General features: G+C 41.3%; 1 protein-coding gene across 5 annotated transcripts in view; it reads right to left on the reverse strand.

The window, feature by feature from the left end:
- Positions 1-21741, reverse strand: part of eys (eyes shut homolog) — a 169944-nt gene that overhangs the window by 121844 nt on the left and 26359 nt on the right. For 4 of the 5 annotated variants that reach the window (XM_034608950.1, XM_034608951.1, XM_034608949.1 and 1 more), the window contains 10 exons: positions 18296-18435; positions 16300-16463; positions 15893-16146; positions 14152-14256; positions 10100-10222; positions 6893-7006; positions 4257-4379; positions 2445-2561; positions 1623-1856; positions 33-155 (listed from right to left, as the gene is read on the reverse strand). In XM_034608950.1, coding sequence (XP_034464841.1) covers positions 33-155; positions 1623-1856; positions 2445-2561; positions 4257-4379; positions 6893-7006; positions 10100-10222; positions 14152-14256; positions 15893-16146; positions 16300-16463; positions 18296-18435 — 1497 coding nt within the window. The remainder of the gene's footprint in view (positions 1-32; positions 156-1622; positions 1857-2444; positions 2562-4256; positions 4380-6892; positions 7007-10099; positions 10223-14151; positions 14257-15892; positions 16147-16299; positions 16464-18295; positions 18436-21741) is intronic. The other variant, XM_034608952.1, reaches the window with a different exon arrangement.

Consider the following 21741-nt stretch of genomic DNA (forward strand, 5'->3'; position numbering starts at 1 on the left):
ACTTCAAATAGCCTCAAATAGCTTTCACTTACCAATAAATCCAGGTGCACAGAAGCAATTGTAGCCATCCAGAGTGTCCTCGCAAACACTCAGGACTCCACACGGCCGTTCTTCACAATCATCAGTGTTTACCTCACAAAAGCGGCCTGTTAAACCTGCAGAGAGAAAACAGTCGTCTCTGCTTCAAGTGACCCTCTGTTGTAATGGTCACAGGGTCGGCCCTTAAAATTACTATTCAACAGAAATATGATCTTCTGGTCTTTCCTCTTCTTCACGTTCAAGAACAAGCTAAAACATACAATTACTGTGAATTAACGACGGAAATCCTTAAATGCTGCTTTCAACAGTTGAACCATTGATGTATTAAAGCTAAGCACTTATGAACAACGTTACTCAAACGTGGTGCTAGAGGATTTTTAAAGTGTAATCCAAGTAATGACTAAAGTTATTAAAGGTCCGCTGTGGAGCTTCTGACCACTTGGAACCCTATAGACTAAATATTTGTAAATGGGTTACTCTTTCAGTAATGTCTAAATACCACATGTTTGCCAGGCATAACAAGACAATATATTTTCTACTTAACACTGGCTGTGAAAATAACTTTGCTATTAAGTCAATTTGACAGTTAATATAAAATCCAAATATAAAACAAACCTTCAAACTGGCATTTATTTAATTATGTCGAATACAATTCTAAATGTTTCTAACCTCGACTGCTGTGTTGTCAATTTAATTGGAGGCTTATTATGATTGCTCCTGTTCTCAGTTTTTTATCAGCGATATAATTTAACAGTTAATATCAACATTCTTGAGGAGGAATATGGTAGATAATTACTACATTCAGTGTATGAGTACGTAGTGTTGCCATAACTGAACTAATATCTATTTTTTTTTAATAACAAAAACTACAAAAGCTATAACAGGTATATTAAGTTATAACCTGATGTTTCCATTAAGCAACATTTACCTAGTACATTATTTGCAAGTATTTACAATGTACAAAAGTGTTCACAACGTAAAAAGGGTCACAATGTAAAAAAGTATTTAGGGTGTAAAAACATACTTACAATGTAAAATAAGGTTTTACAAATGTTAAACGTACTTACAATGTAAAAAAAAGTATTTAAAATCTCTGCAAAATCCAAAAATGGGGACTTCTATTATTTCTATCTATAGTTACCTTTGTACTTGGTAATTATCTATGAATTGGTGCAGTGAAACGCATGATTACTGAAATCAAATACATTTTTTAACTGATAAAATCCAAACATTACCTCAGAAATATTCGGTCCTCTATACATTAACAGTATATTGTTTTGTAATAAACCATTTCTTTGTTTAAAGGTCAGTCAGAGACTCCTGGTTCGTAAGTGGGCAAAGAGACATTAAAACATATTTCTTTTTTGAAGTCAGAGCACAAACTGATGAACTGAACCCTGACTTACACATTTCATAAGACTGTTATGTGTTGTTGCTTCGGGCCAAAGAGATTAGACTCCCACAGAGAGGGAGGCTGAACGAGTGAAAGCATCAAACCGGTAGCGTGTCGGTGCACATGTACATGCTTCATTTGAAGCATTGCCTCCGTTTGAGAACAAGCCCCTTCTGGAGGGTGGACCTACCTGGCAAACAATCACACTTGAACCCTCTCGACAGATCAACACACGCTGAACCATGTTGACACAGGCCATCAACGCAGTGGTTCATGAGTGTTCTGCAGTGTGGCCCGGTGTGCCCGTGTTGACACACACATCTGTAAGTATCTGCCAGCTCTTCACACAGGAGAGTCCCCTCAGGGTCGCAAGGATTTGACACACATTGGTTCACCGATGAGGAGCAGTCATTGCCATGGTATCCTGTAAGTTGGGGGGGGGGGGGGGGGGGGGGGGGGATCAAAGAGGTGATTGATGTGCGCTGCCGTGTACAGTATCCTCCTGCCCTCCCACGGCTGGCAGACATCACGGATTGTGATTTCAAGTAATGCTGTCGTTGCCAGTGTTTTGCCTCCCTGCCGATTTACATATTTTTATCCGGGCAGAGCATAAAGCGCTAAAGGAGGGATTTCAGCATCAGTACACAGCCTTAAATACAAAAATAAAAAAACGGTGGCGTGCTGTTTCTTCACCGATTGTAACTAATGAGTGGATTTGAGCGCGTGCTTTCCGATGGTATTCACTTTGAGGTAAAAGCTGCTTTGGTGCTTCGGTGATACCACAGCAATCAACAACTCTAATATGGTTTCCACACGCATTAAGGGTTGCATTTGCAAGAGGGTTTGATGTATAATAAACCCAGAAGAGCACATGACACACTTTGGTTATAATGACTTTATAGCCTCTGTTCTACTCTGCGTCCACATTTTTAGATGGAATTACTGAAGTAATTACCAAAGCGCCAAGTTTAATTCATATTTTCTAAATCTACTGTAGAAATATGTTAAATACCTGGATGGCAAATACAGTGGATTTCTCCAGTGGGGCTTTGGGAGCAAGCTCCTCCATTTTTGCAGACCTGGACATCTGATGCGCACGATACTGACGCCGACGTGGAGCAATTCTTACCTGAAAGGGAAATCAAGCTTGTTAATTGAGCTTGTCTGTGTTAATCAAGACGAAGCCAAAGAAAGAAAAGAGATCACAACACCGACATAACGACGCGTCTCAATAATCTGTCACACAAATGAGTTTGACCGCAGAGAACAACAGCCATTAACGTGATGAACTAGCGTGATGTGGTGCGAGTGTGTCCGGTAATGGAGCCACTCTGGGTCACACTAGGACAAAACCGCACATTCTTTGTGCTTTCAGAGTTTAGCACAATTTGTTTACAATGCCAAAGGGACATTCAATTCATTTAGACTGGATTGCAATCTGCTTATAGTGTCCCGGTACAAAAATAGATGAATAATAGTGATGAGGTTGCATGAAAGTTAAATTCATACCATAAAACGGAGACTAAATGGATTTGTATTATATTGATTAGTAATTTGTCAGCTTGACTCTTAACTGTAAACGCATGAATATGTAGAATCTGCAGGCGAGGGATAAGATCAGATTGGTTTCTGTTTCCAGTTTGACCTATTACGCTGAGCAGGCTTTGGTTGCCCGCAGCTGAACAGTCCATGTCGAGAGCAAAAGAGGCGGAGAACACTGATCGAAATGCATCATCTATCAACTTTTTTTCATTTATCTGAAGATAGCTGTTAACAGAGATTGGCCAAAATGTCAACTGGACCAAAACCACATATAAAAAGCATCACTGTTTGTGTTTTGTGTTAAGAAACTAGTCGGACTGTAAACAGTGTACAGCGAGTGGTAGACCCGGATATCTTGGAAGCCCCAAAATACTGGCCGTTGACCCCCGAGGCTTCTCCATGGTCACATGATCGCTGATGGGCTCTGGGATTAACTTGACTCAAACAGATGCACGGCACTTTCTTCAGATTTCAAACACAAGAGGATGATCAGCCTGATTTGGGTCCGTAGCACCTCTCCTGTGAATCATGGAGTCATGGCCGTCACAGAGCGGATCTGAATAGAGTATCGGGACAAATGATGCTGTAGTTTGAGGCTTACAGGCATAATCTTAAAGTCACCGTCCGATTCAGTCGCGTAGTATTACAGGAAAAGCAAAAGCTAATGAGAACGAGCTGCCTGGGAACCGTCACCAACCGGATGTTGCGAACTTGTGTTTAGAACCAAAACAAAACATGGCTGCCTACAGCGTAAAATCGGACTTGTCTCCCGTGTCAGGTGGACATATGACTTTCTGGAGTTGTAGCAACAGTATGAATGCTTTATTACTGTGTTCCGCAAACAGATGATGACACCAACAGACCACCTCCATTTCCGTGAGTCTCACAGTGAAGAACAAAATTGTTTAAACACCAACTGTGTGGTTCTGCAACTAGACTGGATCGTCCGGTGTTTGTGCAATCTTGCAATCAAAAGATTCAAAATCACTGTCATCTGTTATGTTTTTTAAGATCAGTTAAGTTTTGTAAATGCTCTAGTTTGCAGCAGGCACTCAGATAATGCAGTACATTGTATTTGGATAACTACTTAGTCTCTGTATTCAGTTTGTACAATAGGAGAAAGAACGGCATCTTTATACCCAGTCAGCTGCAGAAATCGGTGAATGAGCTCTTTCATGAGACAATGGGACCCACTTTGATGTTTATCACTGCTTAAGAGTCATCAATCTGCACTGTATTCATCGGAGCCTAAAGTATGAAAATGATGACACAGATAACTCACCAGCAAAGCCCGGAGGACAGATGCACTCGTAGTCTGCAATCAGGTCGATACACGTGGAATTATTGGCGCAATATCCATGGACACATTCATCATAGTTGATTTCACAGTTCAACCCCCCAAAGCCTGTTGTGAAGAAAGACATTAAAAAAAAGAAAGATCTCATCATCAGAGACAGTGTGTGAATGTCACTAATAAGCCGACATGAAAAGACTAGATTAGTATCGAATGACACCCAAGAGCAATGTAAAGCTTTCATGAAATTTTTACGTGACTTTTCACAAACAAGTGCATAAAGAGGAGAGTGGCACGGTCTATATTTGATTTTTTTTGGGTACACCTAATTTTTTTGTCACATCAGCATATTCGATATTTATAAAAATAAAAAGGTTAAAGTCATGAAGCGAAAGCGAGCGCTGCCAATTCCTGACATTTTAGTTCCCCCATAAATATATTCCACCACATGGTCACGCCGCAAAATGACTATCATTAGCACTGTCACACACTGCAGCTACAGGAGACCCATGACTAATTCTTGGCTATCAGCACCATCGATGCAGGTCAAATTCTCATCATTTCTCAAACTGACCATGGAACCAATTTCCACCTCTCTCCATGTCATAAAATTTGACAATTATTCTGACTTCATTAAAAATGCACAGCAGGCTTCACCCGCAATCGAGGTTTAATCAGAGGTATGTGTGACAGGTAAAGGTGTCAACTGGACCAGGAAATTGTTGGAAAAATAGCACCGATTTATTCCGTCATGCGCTAATGACGCGATCGGCAGTATCTGGTGGGATGATTTCATGTAAATGTGAAACAAATACACTTGTTAACCCAACGGGTAATGAACTGAGGCCCGGGAAACAAGAGGAAAAGTGTTAACTGAAGATCATCGTGAACAAAAGGTGGCAATCAACGTGATGGTTTCTATTCGAGAGAAACACTAGAGCGAGTGAGTTCACTGATTGATTCCACGCTCTTTAGCTCAAGTTGTGCTCATCAGCGGCAAAACCACCTGCTACTATTGGTTGGGATGAATTCTGATAACTCTCAACCCTCAAGGCTGTACAGATATTAGGATCAACTTTTTGCTGTCATCACAACAAGGACATGGAGTTGGAAGAAGAAGATAAGAACCAATCATTTTCTCCAGCTGTAGTGGTTGAATACATCAAGGGACTTTAGGGGCCCCTGGGCAATAAGAATAAGTGTAAACCCCAAAACCATCCCAGGCACATAATACAAACATATTTAGACATTTACGTCTTTGACCAACCTCTATAACTATGACGATTTGGCCGAAAGATGATGGCATGAGACCTTGTTAGGTTATATTTTTCCGATGCTGTTGTTGGAGTCTCCTGTACATAACCCAATTAAAGAATTTAACGGGGTTCTCACTAAATTGTTGTGGACTAACGTGGACTCCAGGCAATTGCCTTATCTGCTCCCTGGTTATATGAAGGTAGTTTCTTCTACTTTTTTGTTCAGGACAGATTCAACAGAACCCAGTCTACAGAATGTAAGGCACAAGAAGTGCTCTCTTCATTTAGAGTTGTTTTGAGTAATAATTTCTGAATATCTCATGAGATGTTATTGTTATTTTTATACATTTTTTGTAGCAGAAGAGAGAAGTCTTGGAAATTACGTTTTTTTAAATCCATTTGGTGCATTAATGAGTTCCTGGCTGGATAATGTTGAAGAAATCTGTTGGGACGAAGATCACATTTCTGTTGTAATTGTTGAAATGATTGAGAACATAGTTAATTAAGACAGAAATCTGAGAGCTAAGATATTATTCTTTGATTTTAAGTGATTTAAAAAAAAAAAAGATGGCTTTGCTGTTGATTGCAAAAATAGGGTTGGAAGAGGGAACAATCTCATAATAGACAAAGCACAATTGTTTTCTTTTCCTTGAACCGTTTAACACAGATGTTGATCGTTTTTACAGTAAATATTGGTCCCATATAGAGAAATAGAAATTAGTTCACAATTAACCAGAATGTGAGATACAGTATTTATATACCTACTTACTGCAGGTGAAGTCTTTATGTGACACGATATCTCATTGATTAGAATATTGAATATTGAAGACTTCTAGCTGCACATACAGTACATTTTTAAGATTCTTTCAACAATACCATAAAACTTTATTAATACCGAAGGCAATTTGGTTTAGTGCAAGTAAAGGAAGACCAAAAAAAGACACCGACATGCACTGACAGACACAAGAAAAGGAAAACTGCACAATAAAAGAGCTGTTCAGTGTTCAGAGCTGTACAAAACTAAATACTGAGCAACAAGTGCAATTTAAGATTAAAAGTTTTGTTCTCCATTCATTCGTGTGTCGAGCTCTAGATAAAGCAAATAATTGCTCTGTTATGCCCTGTTGTAATTCTATGATGGGGTTTTACTTGTGTGTTTGGGTTTTGTCCATTTATCCACAGGAATAAGAAAAAACAGCACACAGAATGGAGAGTGTTTTTTAAAAATTAATTCCACATTCAAACCAAGGTCAAAACTCCAGGACTGAACCCAGATGGTTGCACATTTTTATAAACAACAAAGACCTGAGTTTAACCCATAATCTTATCAACTTAACTACTGGGAGATAGAACTGCATTGCAACTTACCCTCTGAGCAGAAGCACTGGTACAGGTCTGCGCCGTCCACACAAATGCCACCATTCTGGCACGGATTTGACTTGCAGTCATTGAGATTTATTTCACAAAACGGTCCTGCAAACCCTGCAGGCCAAGTAAAAGGAGATAAAAAAAAAAAGTTATTGAAATCTTTTTTTGTTGTTGTTCTCGCCTGGTTTGAATTAGTCAGCCAATTCGGATCAGTATGACTTGTTTTCACAAACAAAAGCCGGTGTTCAAAGCTCATATTGATTTAAGGGGGCTTGCTGGGCACATGTAGACTCAGCTCATTGACTCATTTAATCATGTTTAATAAGAGCCAGTCTGATTTATTACATTAAACAAGCCAAACTTAGTGATTTTACCATCAAACTCAATCTATGCACAAAGGGGAACCACATGAAACAAATAACATGCATCGGTGCACACGTGTGCATGCTCTCACGCACCGACACACACACACATACAGGCCATTTAAGAGGTGGAACATGTCACTGTTTATGTCACATTATTGCTGGTGCTCCTCAGGCTGTAAGTGGGTTAACCTCACACTTAGCTACCCATTTGTTGTGTGTGGAAAGTGTGAACACAGGCAGCCAAGGACTGAACAGAGAGCAGGTCCTTAGATGTCCTTCACCAACAGTAACATGGAAAGAAACGCTGTATGAACGTACAAAGCAAAGTTGTGGAAGCCGTCTTGCTGCGGAACAAGCAGGATTTCCTCCAAAATAAAACTGTGGCGTTATACAAAAAACAAGAAAGGCAAGAAAACAAAAACAAGTGCTGTGTTGCAAAAACCTTCTAGATGACAAAAACTCTCTCATGCCAAGAAAGGGCTTTTGATGAAACAACAGCTTTCGGGAGCGCAAATAATTTTATGGCAAAAATAAGTCTTGCACTGCAAAGCTGTTTCTTTTGAAATAAATGTAAAAAACCCAAAAGAAACTGCTGTCAGAAAGATGTTTTTTTGGGGGGGGGGGGTGGGGGCTCGTAAAAAAAACCAAAAACAATTACTGCTTCATGAAACTTACTATTCAAGAGAGTTTAATCACTTAGAAATCTACAAGGAATTTTACCAGCGACTTTCAGAACAAACCAGTGCTGAGATTTATTTTTTTACACATTTCCATCATGTAAAATCATGAATTAAAATCTATAATCAAACAGTGACAATGTAATGATTTGATTTAGTGTTAGAACAAAACACTAGATCAATACATTGGCAGCATGGGATATGCAGTATGGTGAAGGGGGGGGGGGGGGGGGGGGACTAACATGTTTTGCAACACATTAAATTGGAAAACATTAGATGATACGGACGCCCAGCCTGCTGACCTGAAACATCTCGACAAGACAGCATCTCGCCGTTTGCCCTTGAGAGGTGATCTGCGGCGAGCAGTTTGCCGCAGGTTGCTTTCATTTACATAAGAAATCACTCACAATCTTTCACTTTGACATCCGGCGAGCATAAGTGCAACAGCAGTAATGAAGTTACGGTTATTGATTGGGTTACATGAACTTCTATGTAATAGCCATTCATTTGAAAACAGATAGCCGAGCTGGTGTGGAGTCGTGCCGACTGAATTATGACTGGTTTGGGAAGCCAAATGTTTTTTTATTTTATTTCAAGTGCCTTAACTGCATCCAGGAATAAGCTTGTGTGCATGTACACGCAGTCCTGCACCGGCACTCTGTCACTTAACTGCACATACAGACTTGAGATGCAGTGCTCTGAAGCCTGGTTACCGCTGACAAGCCTCGGAGTATCTAACAGGTCAAGTCTCCTCCACTTACTCCTGTGTTATCTCTGTCACTGCTGGCAGCTACTGCCGTGATAACGCTGGCGTCCTTGTGGAGACGAGTCACAAACACTGGACTTTTCTGCAAGAGTTGTCAAAATAATCTGCATACATTTGCATGAGATTATTGAATGGCAATGAAGTTGTGAAAGATTCCCTATTTTTGATGCATGAGTGAGTAAGTAGATTTCATTTCCCAGATTGAAGCACACGAGGTGAACTGTTTTCTTCTACTAAAACATTAAAACTAGTGATGCCACCCTTAGGTCATCTGCTTCTGCCAACCAGTTCCATACATTTTTTTTCAGACTCATATGATGTCACGGTGACCTTCATATTTGACCTTTGACCACTGCAATCTGCAAGATTTGAGCCAAATTTGAAAGAATTCTCTAAAGATAACTTTCACAAGCCCAAAAAAAGGTTTTCTGGGGTCATCTCTTATTTTATCAGTTCATCTTTGAGTCCAAGTGACCACTGGTCAAAATTTGAAGACATTCCCAGAAGGCTGATACCGTGTTCAAGAGGCGGAAATGAACTCGACTTTAGGCCACTCAAATTGAATCAGTAAATTTATGAGTTGAAGTGAAGATTTGAGCCAAATTTGAAAGAATTCTCTTGAAACGTTCTTAAGATAACTTTCATAAGCCCCAAAAAAAGTTGTGTGGCGTCAAACTCCTAATTCTAATCAGATCACCCTTCAGTCCGAGTGAATGTTTGTGCCAGATGTAATAACATCCCCTGTGGGTGTTCCCGATCATATCATGTCCACAAGAACCCGAGGTCACTGCGACATTGACCTTTAACCACCAGAGTTTAATCAGTTCATCCAACTGAACATGTGTACCGAGATTGAAAATATTTCCTCAAGGTGTTCCTGAAATGTTGTGTGCACAAGATCAAAAACTTGTTTTGTAAGGTCACAGCAACCGAGACCTTTGACAGGCAAATTCAATTCAGTTGATCTTTAAATCCAAATGAAAATTTCTACCAAATTTGAAGAAATCCCCCCCCAGGGCATATTTGAGACACTGCGTTCACAAGGCAAAAAATGTGCTTTTGTCTTTGACCACTAAAATCAAACCAGTTCCTCCTTGAGTCCAACTGAACATTTGTGCCAAATTATGTTCACAAGAATATGCTGAACGGACAACCTGAAAACATAATGCCTCGGGCCACAGGCTGTCGCCGGCATGGAGACATAAAAAAAAACACTTTGATTTACAGACGGCTACTTATTCCCTGAACTGCAATAAACCTGACTTTTGTGTAAGACAGTGAATCAGCAGGAGAAAATGAGCCGCTTTGTATCACACTGTTTACTCTTGCAATGGGCCCATTTTCCACCTGTTGTCGTCGCCGCATGACAAACACATCACCTGCTAAAGGTCCCGCTCACCTCTTTCACATGTGCAGGAGACATTCTGTCCATCACTGGTCTCGGCGCATATCAATGTGTGTTCACCGCAGATTCCAAACGAGCAAAGGTCAATGTCCACAGAGCAATCCTTCCCCTTGGATCCTGACAACAGAACAACACGCATTGAATAAAAGCCTTGGTAAAACAAGCAATAAGGAGTGCAATCGTACAGCAGCACCGCAGCAACACACGCTGTGCAACACATACATACTGTGTGTTTTATTAGGTAAAGACACCTTTTCTTTAGCGGATTAATGGGGGTATTGATTTTTCTTCCCCCTGTGCAACCTAGCTGCTATGCAGTATGCTAATTGATTGAATCATTGACAGGGACCAACCCTACCGAGCCGATCCATATCACATTTATCTGCCCCGCCAAATGCACGTCTGCATGTCACTGATAGATACCCATGTCAATATCTATTGTTGTAAATAAAGCGCAGACAGATGGTGTGACTGATACATGCGTTTGTATAAATAAAGATGACCGAAAGGGAGAGGCCAAAAATAGACGAGCGCGTATCACATGTGCAGCAGCCATTAGGTAATGTAGGTCAAAATAATGAAGACCAATGTGATAGGGCCTGTTTTCATTTTGGATTGAATTGCTACATTTGCACAGGGGGGGAGGAGAGGGGGGGGAGAGAGAGAGAGAGAGAGATTGGGTTTATGGAGTCAGAATATTTGAAAGTTCTAAATTTCATAATCAGGCAAACCAAAAAGCCTCTTTAAACCAGAAGCGTCTAAACAGAAGGAATGTGCCCATATCCGTGTCACATTAATCTGGGTGCAGTCAGTCAGCGTCTGCAAAGTAGGTCTCGCTCACTGGCAGAGGAGTGAAGTGTTTCAAACATCGCTTCCTCATGCAAATTCCTTTTTATGAAGACATGAACACAAACGCACAGAGCTGCATCTATAAGAGACTACGCAACGTGTTTAGCTGTCAGCCGCCGCCGCCGTTGTCTTTCCCGTCGTAATCTGTATCGACAGCGACGCGCTTTACACCAACACATCTATCTCCATGTTTGATGACCTTCCAACTACCCTTCCCCCCCCATCATATTATATATTGCCTTGACTAGTTAATGGACAGCTATTGCCTCCAACAGAGTGTTTCAGAAGTGTTTAATAACCAATTGTGCATGCAGTTCACTCTGAGGTTAATGTTGCATGAAGGAATGTCACATTTACAGTGTCACCATCTCCAAATGGGACTCCCTATTCTGTCTGACAGCCACGACTGGCTCAGGCCGACCAATGCAGGAAAAGACAGGCACGACGAGAAACCCTTTGTTTTCCCATTGTAGCTCGAGATGCAGAGCAGCAAGACACGCTGTGATGCTGCGCTGGAAGCATCCCGGTCGTTTGCCCATGTTGTCATGTTCCGTGGTTAATGGTGACATCCATGGGTCATAACTGCTCTTTGGCTATGAAGAGTGCTGCTCATCAGCATATTTAATAATCTCATCAACAATGTTCTGGTTGCTCCACTGAGCTGAAAAAGTGAAAATCATGTCCGTTTCATAAATCAAATAAGAGTTATGGTTATGTGACGCTTACGAAAGGCTGGGTGTGGCTTGTGTCGCTCATTACCTCCACTAACAAAGAGGGGTTTTGTTCATGTCCTCACTTCTGTGGCGTGAGTGGTGTGATTGCTGAAATACAGAATCCAAAAGAGGTTTGGTGAGAAGCTCGGGTGAAGAAGTCAAGGAAGGACTGAGTGGTTTCTAGTTCTGAACAAAAAGCCACCGTGCGCCTGTGGATGAAGGCCCACTGCTAAACGTTACATGGACTGTATTTAAAGAGTGATTTTTCTACTCTCACTCAAAACCCTTTACTACATTCACCCATTCATACAGCGCCTTTCTATCCCACATCATTAACACTGACAGAACAGTCATCAGGTGGTAATTTGGAGTTCAGCGTCTTGCCCACGGTCATTTTGGAATGCAGACCGGAGGAGCCAGGGATCGAACAATTGACCCTCTGGTTAGTAGGCGACCCGCTATACCTGAGAACGCCGCCACAAACACTAGCTTTTAGTTAACTGCAATAACAAAATATATTTTTGTTAAATTCCATTTGCACCGAAGCAGATTTTCCATCAAATATATCGCTTTCCAACCTGTTTCTCCTTAATTTCATCTTGTTTCACCCTCTTCCGGTTTGTTGGTTTGTTTGTCAGCAGGAATACTTGGGGATAACTGTTTAACTGGATTTTCCATGACACTTGCTGGAAGGATGGGACATGGGCCAAGAAAGAACCAGTTAAAATGGTGTGGATCCTGATGAAGGGGGCGGATCGAGGAGTCTTTTTTTAATCACTCACTTTGACATTGTGAGATTTTTGGACATTTTAAGAGATTTCCCAGGTAATAATTCATGGATCTATTAAGGGACCTGACAACTAGTGACTCTCTGTCCTTGTCAGAGGTGTGTGCTCTACTGAGTGCCATTCTAGTCTTTGCAATATTTTGGTTACATAAAAATATTTGGATGAGATGAGTAAAAAAAAAATATGCAACCATTGTCCTAGTGTTGGACCTGTGGACAGAATTGAAATATGACGAGCTTCATGGTTATGACTCAAGATTCACGTATTCTCCAAACAGCATGGCTGCAATTGGCACAATTACCAAATCACATTGCATTACACAAATCCAGACGCAGATTAAACATTTGTAGAAGTGAAACCTTGGCCAAAGTCTGGTCCGAGTCTTTTTGTGCTCTTATTGTGTTTGTGTGTGTGTGTGGTTTTTTTTGTAACAAAAGCAGACAGACCATTTGTGTAATTGAATTCCCGCAACGATAAAGTGATCACAAACACCTGTCTATAAATCTGTCAATGAAATAACAACAGTAATGGAGGTTTTACTGACACACCGGTGTTCTGTTTTTCGCCCAAATTTAATTTGTGCAAAAGGGCCGGAAAATAGCACGGGCAGATTATTTACCGTGATGCATTTGCTTTGTCCATAATGTCATAAAAGCGCACCATGTGACAGGTGCTGCACAGGTCTCAGGGCGGTAAAGGTTTTAATGACTACACCCACATTTAGTGATTTATTGTGCAGAGGCATATATTCGGCTGAGGGAGAAGCACAGAGGACTAAAACACAACAGTAACAGCAAAACACTGGTCATATTGTTCCTCTCAAACTTAGGTAGGAGGGTTAGACTTTGAAAACAACACAAATACCCAGGATAACCTGTGTAGATCTGCAGCTTCTGTGAACTATCTTGAGAGAATCATTTCACAAACATCGCCCAGTGCCAGTGTGTACTCTGTGTCCCGTCTACTTCTGTGTCTGGTGAATTTTATTCTTTCAAATATTTGTCTTTAAATCCTGTTCTCGGGACTGTGGCTGTTTACTGCCAAATGTGACATCGGACGTGCGACGCCAAGAAGGCCGGCTGCAGCATTCTGACTTGTGCAATCAAGCGGCGATTAAGTGTTTTATTACCGGAGGGCATCGTAAAAATCAGCTGCACAAGACCTCCCTCTATCAAAGACTGTGTTCCAACTGATTATGGATCCTTTCAGGAACATGTGTTATGAAATGTCAAACGTATATGAATGTGTAAAACATGTTGTCGCTTGATTAACGGACAAGGCTGACAACTACATCTGAGTTGAATTAGGGAGGCGCACATGCATCAGTGCTTTGCAGGACAGGAAACAGTGCTGTTTTCTACTGACGTTGATGTTAACCTCGACTCGACAAGAGTTTATTATTAATCGCCTTCCCATAATACAGTTGTACTGCTTCTATTTGCTTTCCTTTGTGTTTCAACCGGCTTCTCGCCTGCATTCAAACTTTTAAAAGACGAGTGTAACTGATCGTTCCCGTCTTTGCGGGTGCATCTTAAACAAAAACTGAAAAATGATCACAAGTGCACAATTAGGTTTGCATGTAAATGTATGACAAAATAAAACTTTTCACACATTCCCAAGGTACAGTAAGACAGAGAATTAATAGCGAGGTATTTTTGTAAACATGCTCAATAATACACAAGTAGTCGGCGCTTACCAAGGGGACAATGACAAATGTAGTCATTTATCAGATCCATACACAAGCCTCCTTTTAGACAAGGCTGCGACCAGCAATCATTTACATTCTCCGAGCAGGCCCTTCCTGCAGGATAAAGAGAGAAACAAATAAACTCTACTTAATGTCACAGGGAGTGCAGCTTAAAATATGTTTCCGCTAATAAATGTAGCCGTCACGGAGGATGTTTAATGCTGATCTTAAGTTCAGAATGAAGCTTGAATAAACACGGCAACATTCAGATCACGCGCAGAAGAAATTTCTGTTCATTTTTCTTAACATTGAGCCGCATCTGGTTTATTAGGGACGAGGCTTCATTCCACGAGGAAGCTGATAGCCTCTGATTCCGCTGGCTGAAAATGTGATGGAATGATTATGTGGTCGGCATGTTGCAGCTCGTACATATGCATAAACGGCATACACTCAATTTTAGTGTCCTCTGGGCAGGAATTACATGTGGAATTGATTTAAGATTTGACTGACAGACTTAAAGCTCCACTTGCTCTGCCCTCTGGCCAGATTTCAGACCTCTTAGTTCTCCCTGAGCCAGAGAGCCCAGGGAGAACTAACAGCCAGACGTCCTCGGGCACTGGTGTACAATTTGCTATGCTGTCTACACCAAAGGTAATTGTACTTTTGCCATAATGACCCCACACACTGGCAAGCACTCTGTTAATCATGCACTGTAAGATACTCGCATAATTAAAGTTGCCGCTGACTGTACCTCCAGACGGAAATATACTGTACAAGACATATTTAATACTACAAACTACAACTGGTATGATACTGAGCCAACTCCTCCTGCCAGCAGATATTAATTATTATACCTGCATAGACATTACTGCACCACTGACCGGTTTACGTATTCACATCATGATTTACTATTAAATGGATAATGGTAATTACCTTAACTCTTAATGTGTAAGAAATAGACAAATTAAATTATTGACATAGAAAAGCTAATAACGTAACTAAATGTAACTATTTTTTACCTCCACCAAGGAGGTTATGTTTTCATCAGCATTTGTATGTTAGTTTAGAGGATTATGCAAAAACTACTGGACGCATTACCACGAACCTTGGTGGAAGGATGCAGGATGGGTCAGGAAAGAGCCATGTACTTTTTTGTGTGGATGCAGGAAGTGTTTTTTCACTTTCTTTCACGTTGCAAGAGCGCAATTTTGTTGTTTTGTTAGAAAAGAGCTGGTGGATCTTGATTCAAAAGAATGCTGGTTCATAAGGGGACAATTGGGCCTTGGTAGAAGTATAAGAAGTATGAGCTGAACTGAGTGCCACTTCTAGTTCCCTCCTGATTTAAGTGCAATTACTAATATATAAGGATATTGTTTAAAGCACTGAAGGTACAGCATAAAAACGATCATGCCATCACTAATGTTACTGCTGTTAATCTTTATAGTTGTTCGTTTTTTTTAATTAAAACTTTCATTTTACTTTTGGCACAATTAAATGACTGTTTTCTATATCATATATAGTAATTCAGATTCCCATATACTTTCATTTGTTACTCAACTTGCCCATGAGCCCTGACCACTGGACCACACCTATCAAACGTAAGTGTGTAAACCTCTGAGTGAGTGAAAGCTTCTTATTTCTGTTTCTAACATTACAAACTGTGAACACTTGCTCTAAAAGCTCATATCCCTGTGAATGGCCCCCGTGAAGTCTGCAAACAGGATCTCATTCGCATCAGATGGTCTCATACCCTCGAACCCTGGGGGACAGTGGCACTGATAACCACTGATTAGGTCCACACAGGTGGCACCGCTCGCGCAGGGGAAGCTGTTGCACTCATTCGTTTCCAGTTCACAGAGCGACCCTTCAAAACCGAGCGTGCAGCGGCAGGTGAAGTTGTGCCGCCGGTCCAGGCAAACGCCGTGTTCAGAGCAGCGATGGCCAACGCAGTAATCAATGTCCTCTTCGCAGTAAACGCCCGTGTATCCTCTGGGACAAAGGCACCTATAGCAACAAATTACAAACTGAATACTGCAGAGAGTGGGAGAAATTCTCCAAACCCTGAAGGAGCAGAAACCGTAAATGTCACAGCTTTTACAATCGCTGACATTCTGGTGCCTGAACGGCCCCGAAGACAATCAAGATTTCAACACTCACCTGTAACCATCAATCTCATCCACACAAGTGGCTCCGTTCTGACACCAATGCCGAGCACAATCATTGACATTTATATGGCAGCTCTGACCGGACCAACCAGCCATACAGATACAGGTGTAGCTAGCAGCCTCGTTCAAGACGCAGCGTCCTCCGTTGGCACAGGGCTGTTGAAAGAGGACAGAGCTGTTAAAAGAGATGTGCTGGTGCGTGTGCAGGAGTCAAATTGCCTCATATCGAATGGTAATGTCATGCATTTGCACTGAGCACATTCTGCTCCCGAATATGACTGTTATTTTACAATGAGACCTTTTAAGCATTTTCTTTGCCTGGCTGCCTAAAAATGAGCTTCATTTCAGCCACTTGACACATTCATGAATACCAATTCATGCTTTATGCTGGATTCACTTTCCATGCATCTACATTCCATGAAGCATCAAGTCTTACAAGAAAAGATCAATGGTCATTGAGGGGCTAAACCTCCCAGGAGCACCCAGTAAGAAAAAGATACCCCTGTAGCTGGTACGTGTGTGTGTGTGTTTATATATAGCAGAGGGGAAACAAAGGGCCACAGGAAGTGCTGGCTTGTGAGAAGGTGTATAATGCAGACATCATGGCATTTCTGTACAGGGGCCAACACAAGCTTTGCTCCACAGCGAGTGATCATCTCCATCTGTCTTCTGAAGTAGCTTCCGTACTTGGTCTTAGTCGTTTTCTTTAAATGCAGAGAGGGTCGATTCATCCATACATACAAAGAGCTTCTGCGCGTACGGAAATACAGACACAGCAAATCTTCCGCAGCGCTCAGCAGGTGGCAGAGGCCTTTTCAGCGCCTTGTCCCCCTTGTGCGCACCCCAAAGCAAAACCCATGATAAACAATAGCAATTCCTGCTTTTTTAAATTTTTTCTGCCAAACCTGCTTTCAAGCCTGGAAGATGTGCACCCACATGAAAAAGAAAAGATCATAACCATTCGCTTGATTTAAATACACAACATTGAGTGTATTGTGAATAGCATGTATACTTAAGCCATTTGGTCCCTTATCAGGTGTTTCTTTATTATTTAGAGTCAGGTATAAGGTCAGAATCCACTACTTGATTAAATGTGTATGTTTCACGCAGCACACGCGGGAGCAGTGAATTCCCTCGTGAGTCAAGAATTTAATAAAAAAACCTAACAGGTAAACCAACATACTGGGCTGCTTCGGCACCAGCTGATTGCAGTGTTTATGGATTATCGCATTTGCTGTCAATCTTCCGGTGGGATTTATGCTTATGTTTATCCCCATGTACAACAAAGGATTATCCCACATTTTATTAATACGATACTGAATTACACCGGATACATTCACACTTAAGTTCTCCAAGTTTGTTGTTGGCAGTTCTCTTACGGATTATTATAAATCATAACTTAAAAAAAAAAAACGTATGAAAGTGTTTAAATCCTTAAGCGACTGTATTTTCTGTATTTGTATTCAATCACGGTTTGATTTATTTCTTATACCAAAGAATGTACTGATTTTAAAATAAATCCATAATGTGTCAGGTGAGTTGCATGTGAGTCACATGTTCTTTTATGTATTTTATTCAGGTCTAGATCCAGGGGAAGGGCTGGGGGGGGCGTTGGGGGGAGGCTTTGCTCGAAGCTATAGAGCCAACAGTAGGCAAGGGGTGACCTAACTGTTTTACTGATCAGGAGTTGTGCATGGATGTTGGACATATTGGCCCTTCTGTGCAAATGCTGGCCCCCTTTATGTCCCCCAGTGTGGAAACTCCTCTAAACAACATAGGCAAACACATAAAACCCCTCATTGATCCTCTTGCTTTGGTTCCCTGCTGTTGTCGTAATGCTGCTGCACTGCTGCAGAGATTACACAGAAGTAGCTTGAAGAGAGATCGTGGATCGCAAGGTCTTTAAACATGTGCACAACTAATAACGGGCATGGTGGACGCACAAAAGCAGATGAGGACAAATAGCCCATTAAGATGTTTTTACCCACTTGGAGGTTTTGAGGGCAGGGTACACGGCAGGTGTATTCAAGACCGTCAGGCAGATCCAAGCACTGAGTCGTTGGCGGACACGTGTTGTCGGGCAGAGCACACGCATCAATGTCAACTTCACAATTCTTTCCCAGGAAACCTGCAGGAGGAGATTTCAGAGAGTTAATGTAACTGCTGCGACACAAAGTAGATCGGTTGTCACAAACCCCTCTCTAATTCATGTCCCTGTACCAGGCCAGCTCTTCTATATATTTAATAAACAAGGCCAAAATTGGGCCAAGTGCGGGTCGTCTAGAGGATTGGCCTCATTTTGAAGAATAATCAATGTGGCAATTAATTTAACTTGAGCCAAAATAATTTTTTTACCTTTAGTTTAAATAGGAAACATTAAGCGTTGTGCTTCCTACTTTCCTCTGATTTTCCATCTAATCTCTCTTACTTGCTATTCTGGTTTTAATATGAATCTGTAACAATTATCACATGTTGTTGACACTTCAACAACATGTGAACAACATTGTTTCTCGTCCCGAAACAATGTCAGATATTTTGTTTGGAAGAAATGATTTGGTATGACCAACTGAACCATAAACTAACATAACTTAATCCTGAATGCTTTACAAGGGTTAAATAACATCATATGGCTTTATACATGTATTGTTGATGAGGACACTTCTATTGTTGAGATGGTATTGTATCATATTCAGTGTCAGGTAGGGCTTAGCCAACAGCTTGTATATCAATCATGTCATAAGTCTGTGTTCAGTATTCCGGTCCAGAACTGTGGTCAAACACTATTTTCCTTTCTTGCACAAAATCACTTGACGATGAGACGGATGCTGCAGATCAGGCATATGAGCGGAAGAGGCTTAGATTTACTGAGATAACGGATGAGATCTAGCAGCGAGGCTGGGAAGCCAGTGTTCACCCTGTGGAATTTCGTTACCATGGATCTTTGGCCACATCTAGTAGCAGTTTACTCAGGGAGTTAGGGATTCATGATCAAGGATTAGGTCAGGCTGCAGAGGGTGTTTCAGAGGAAGCTGGAAAAAGAGCAAGCAATGGCCCTCGCTGAAAAGATAAAGGAAACCGGCTTGTGTGCAGAGTATGGATATCTATCTTGTGTTAACATGGGAGATACAGCAAATATTAGTGTCAAGTCAGCAGTCAAACAACACTCTATAGTCCCTTTCTTTATAACCTTCTTACGTGTATAAGAGCTTTCCAGCATATGTCCACAAAGTGCAACTTAGTCTTACTCTTTGGTATCAACAGTGACAGCATAAATACAGTGTAGTCATCACAAGTAAATATGTGAAACATGTATTTTTCTTAAATGCACAGTATGCAACTTCCACCACTAAGGGTCTCTCAGTCAAAACAATAACAAAAGACCTGGATTGATGACCTCATAAAGCAGAGTGGGATCATGGGAGTTACAACCATCGCTGATGATAATCTACCTGATGTGACTAAGGCGCAAATCATGTTCACGGATGACCTTGAATTAAACTGCTGATTTCTCTGGGTTTTAACATTATTGGAAAGATTTTGTATAGTGTAAGTACTCAAGTCAACAAAATGTATAACTTAGATCTAGTAGTTATTAGACATTTGAATAGGTATTTTTACATTTCATACCTTCAACGCACACACAAGCCAGTGCGAGAGGGTCCAGTGCTGACCCATGCTCTGAGCTGGTGTAACGGGGGCAGCACACAATCACTGTAGAGGCTTCTGGGGTGTGGTGGGTCTAATTCAACTTGACATCTGCGATACAAGGCTCCCACTCGATAACCCCATAAACACAGCCATCAGCCCACTCCCTCATTTCCACAACAATGCCCACAAAATCAAAAGGCCAAAGGGACAGTTACATCACCCTTTTTTTTTTTTTTTTTTTTTTTTTTTTTTAAAAGGTCATCTTCAAATGAAAAAGTAGTTTGGACTGACTTCAAGACAGTGCTCTCAATTACATGTTTTCCCCTGCTTGGTAGATTTCTATTCTCAAAGTAGGATTCAATTTCTTCTCAGTTCATTGTGAATTGTTATTCAGAAGATCCTGGGTTTGAACCTGCTTTTCCTGAAAAGATCTCAGTGTGTCTCCAAAGATTCTCTACAGATTCCTCCCTGACTTCAAAGAAATGCCAGTTAAGTGAACTGGAAACTTCAAATTCCCTGAAGGTATAACTTAGTTTTTCTGTCAATGTGTTAGCCATGAGATAGACTGGCAACCTGTCCAAGGAATGACCCCTTGTTTCACCCATTGCATGCTGGAAGAGTACCCAGCCTCGCACAGCACTGAACAAAACAAGTAGTACAGGAGATGGGTGTGTGTGTTGGTTGGTTGGTTGGTCGGTCACTCGACCGGTTGGTTGGAGGGAGAGAGAGAATTTTAAGGCTCATTTATGCTAACTTTACATTGAAAAAAAAGAGATACGTCTGTTTCAAGCGATGCAACCATCACTGCCCGCATCCCTCCAGGCATTCTTTACATTGTCATGGTTGTTTAGCGAAGCATCCACTAGAGGGCAGCTCAGAGTAGAACAACAAACATGTCGACAGTGGAGGAGGCTGCGATAATGTACGTTCTAAGAAACAGTCAAAAGTGGCCCGTAGTAAATCGCAGGTTGGTACAAATTACCAACTTGCAAATTCTCTCGTTGTGCCATTGTGGACATTTCTTCCTCGTATCCTATGGCTGTCTTGCTTGAACTATTGGCTACACTGCCCCCTGTGATTTCCAATGGTACTGCTCTGTTTTTTTGTCCATTTTGTCCATATCCGTAAGCTTTCAGAAGACCTGCACAAATGCGAACAGAATGAGCGACAGAGGGCTCTGTTCCGTATCCAATGTTGAGCATATATGAGCCTCTAGACACTATAAGAAGTGCCAAATTCATGATTTGATGAAAGTCCAATGCCACCTCTGAGTGTCCCCTCAAATAGTGACTCAAATGTGCCTTGCTTCCAGCGGCTGATGAAGCGCCTGTGTCATTGACACCGGTATCTTTCATGTTAAATTGAAATTAAGTGCACAAACACAATGTTTCATTACCATCAATATAGCATTTTTCCTGAAGAGAAAAATCATTTGCTGAGAACGGCAAAGAAAAAAATAAACATCACCTGGCCACTAAGAGGCTCTGCCTACGGTGCCTTTTGTCTGAATGTGCTGTGAAACCTCTCCGTAAAGTGGGCAAGAGCAGTTGCCAGACTCACTAACTGAGCCGTGCCAAAAAACAGAGAGCTCCTGCAAGTGGTCCATCGGTTTACAGTCGCTGAATCTAAATTCAGACTCAGCCGGTGAGGCACAATGAGCAATTATGGGGAAATTATAATAATGGGAGTTTCATAATATAATATTTGCACAATTTGGGTGCCATTATTGAGCTCTGGCAAAGAGCTTGGTGTTTTTTTCTCAGCTGTCAATCACAGGCCAAGGCTG

Source organism: Hippoglossus hippoglossus, chromosome 15 (assembly GCF_009819705.1).
Source record: "Hippoglossus hippoglossus isolate fHipHip1 chromosome 15, fHipHip1.pri, whole genome shotgun sequence".
Taxonomy (NCBI): Eukaryota; Metazoa; Chordata; class Actinopteri; order Pleuronectiformes; family Pleuronectidae; genus Hippoglossus; species Hippoglossus hippoglossus.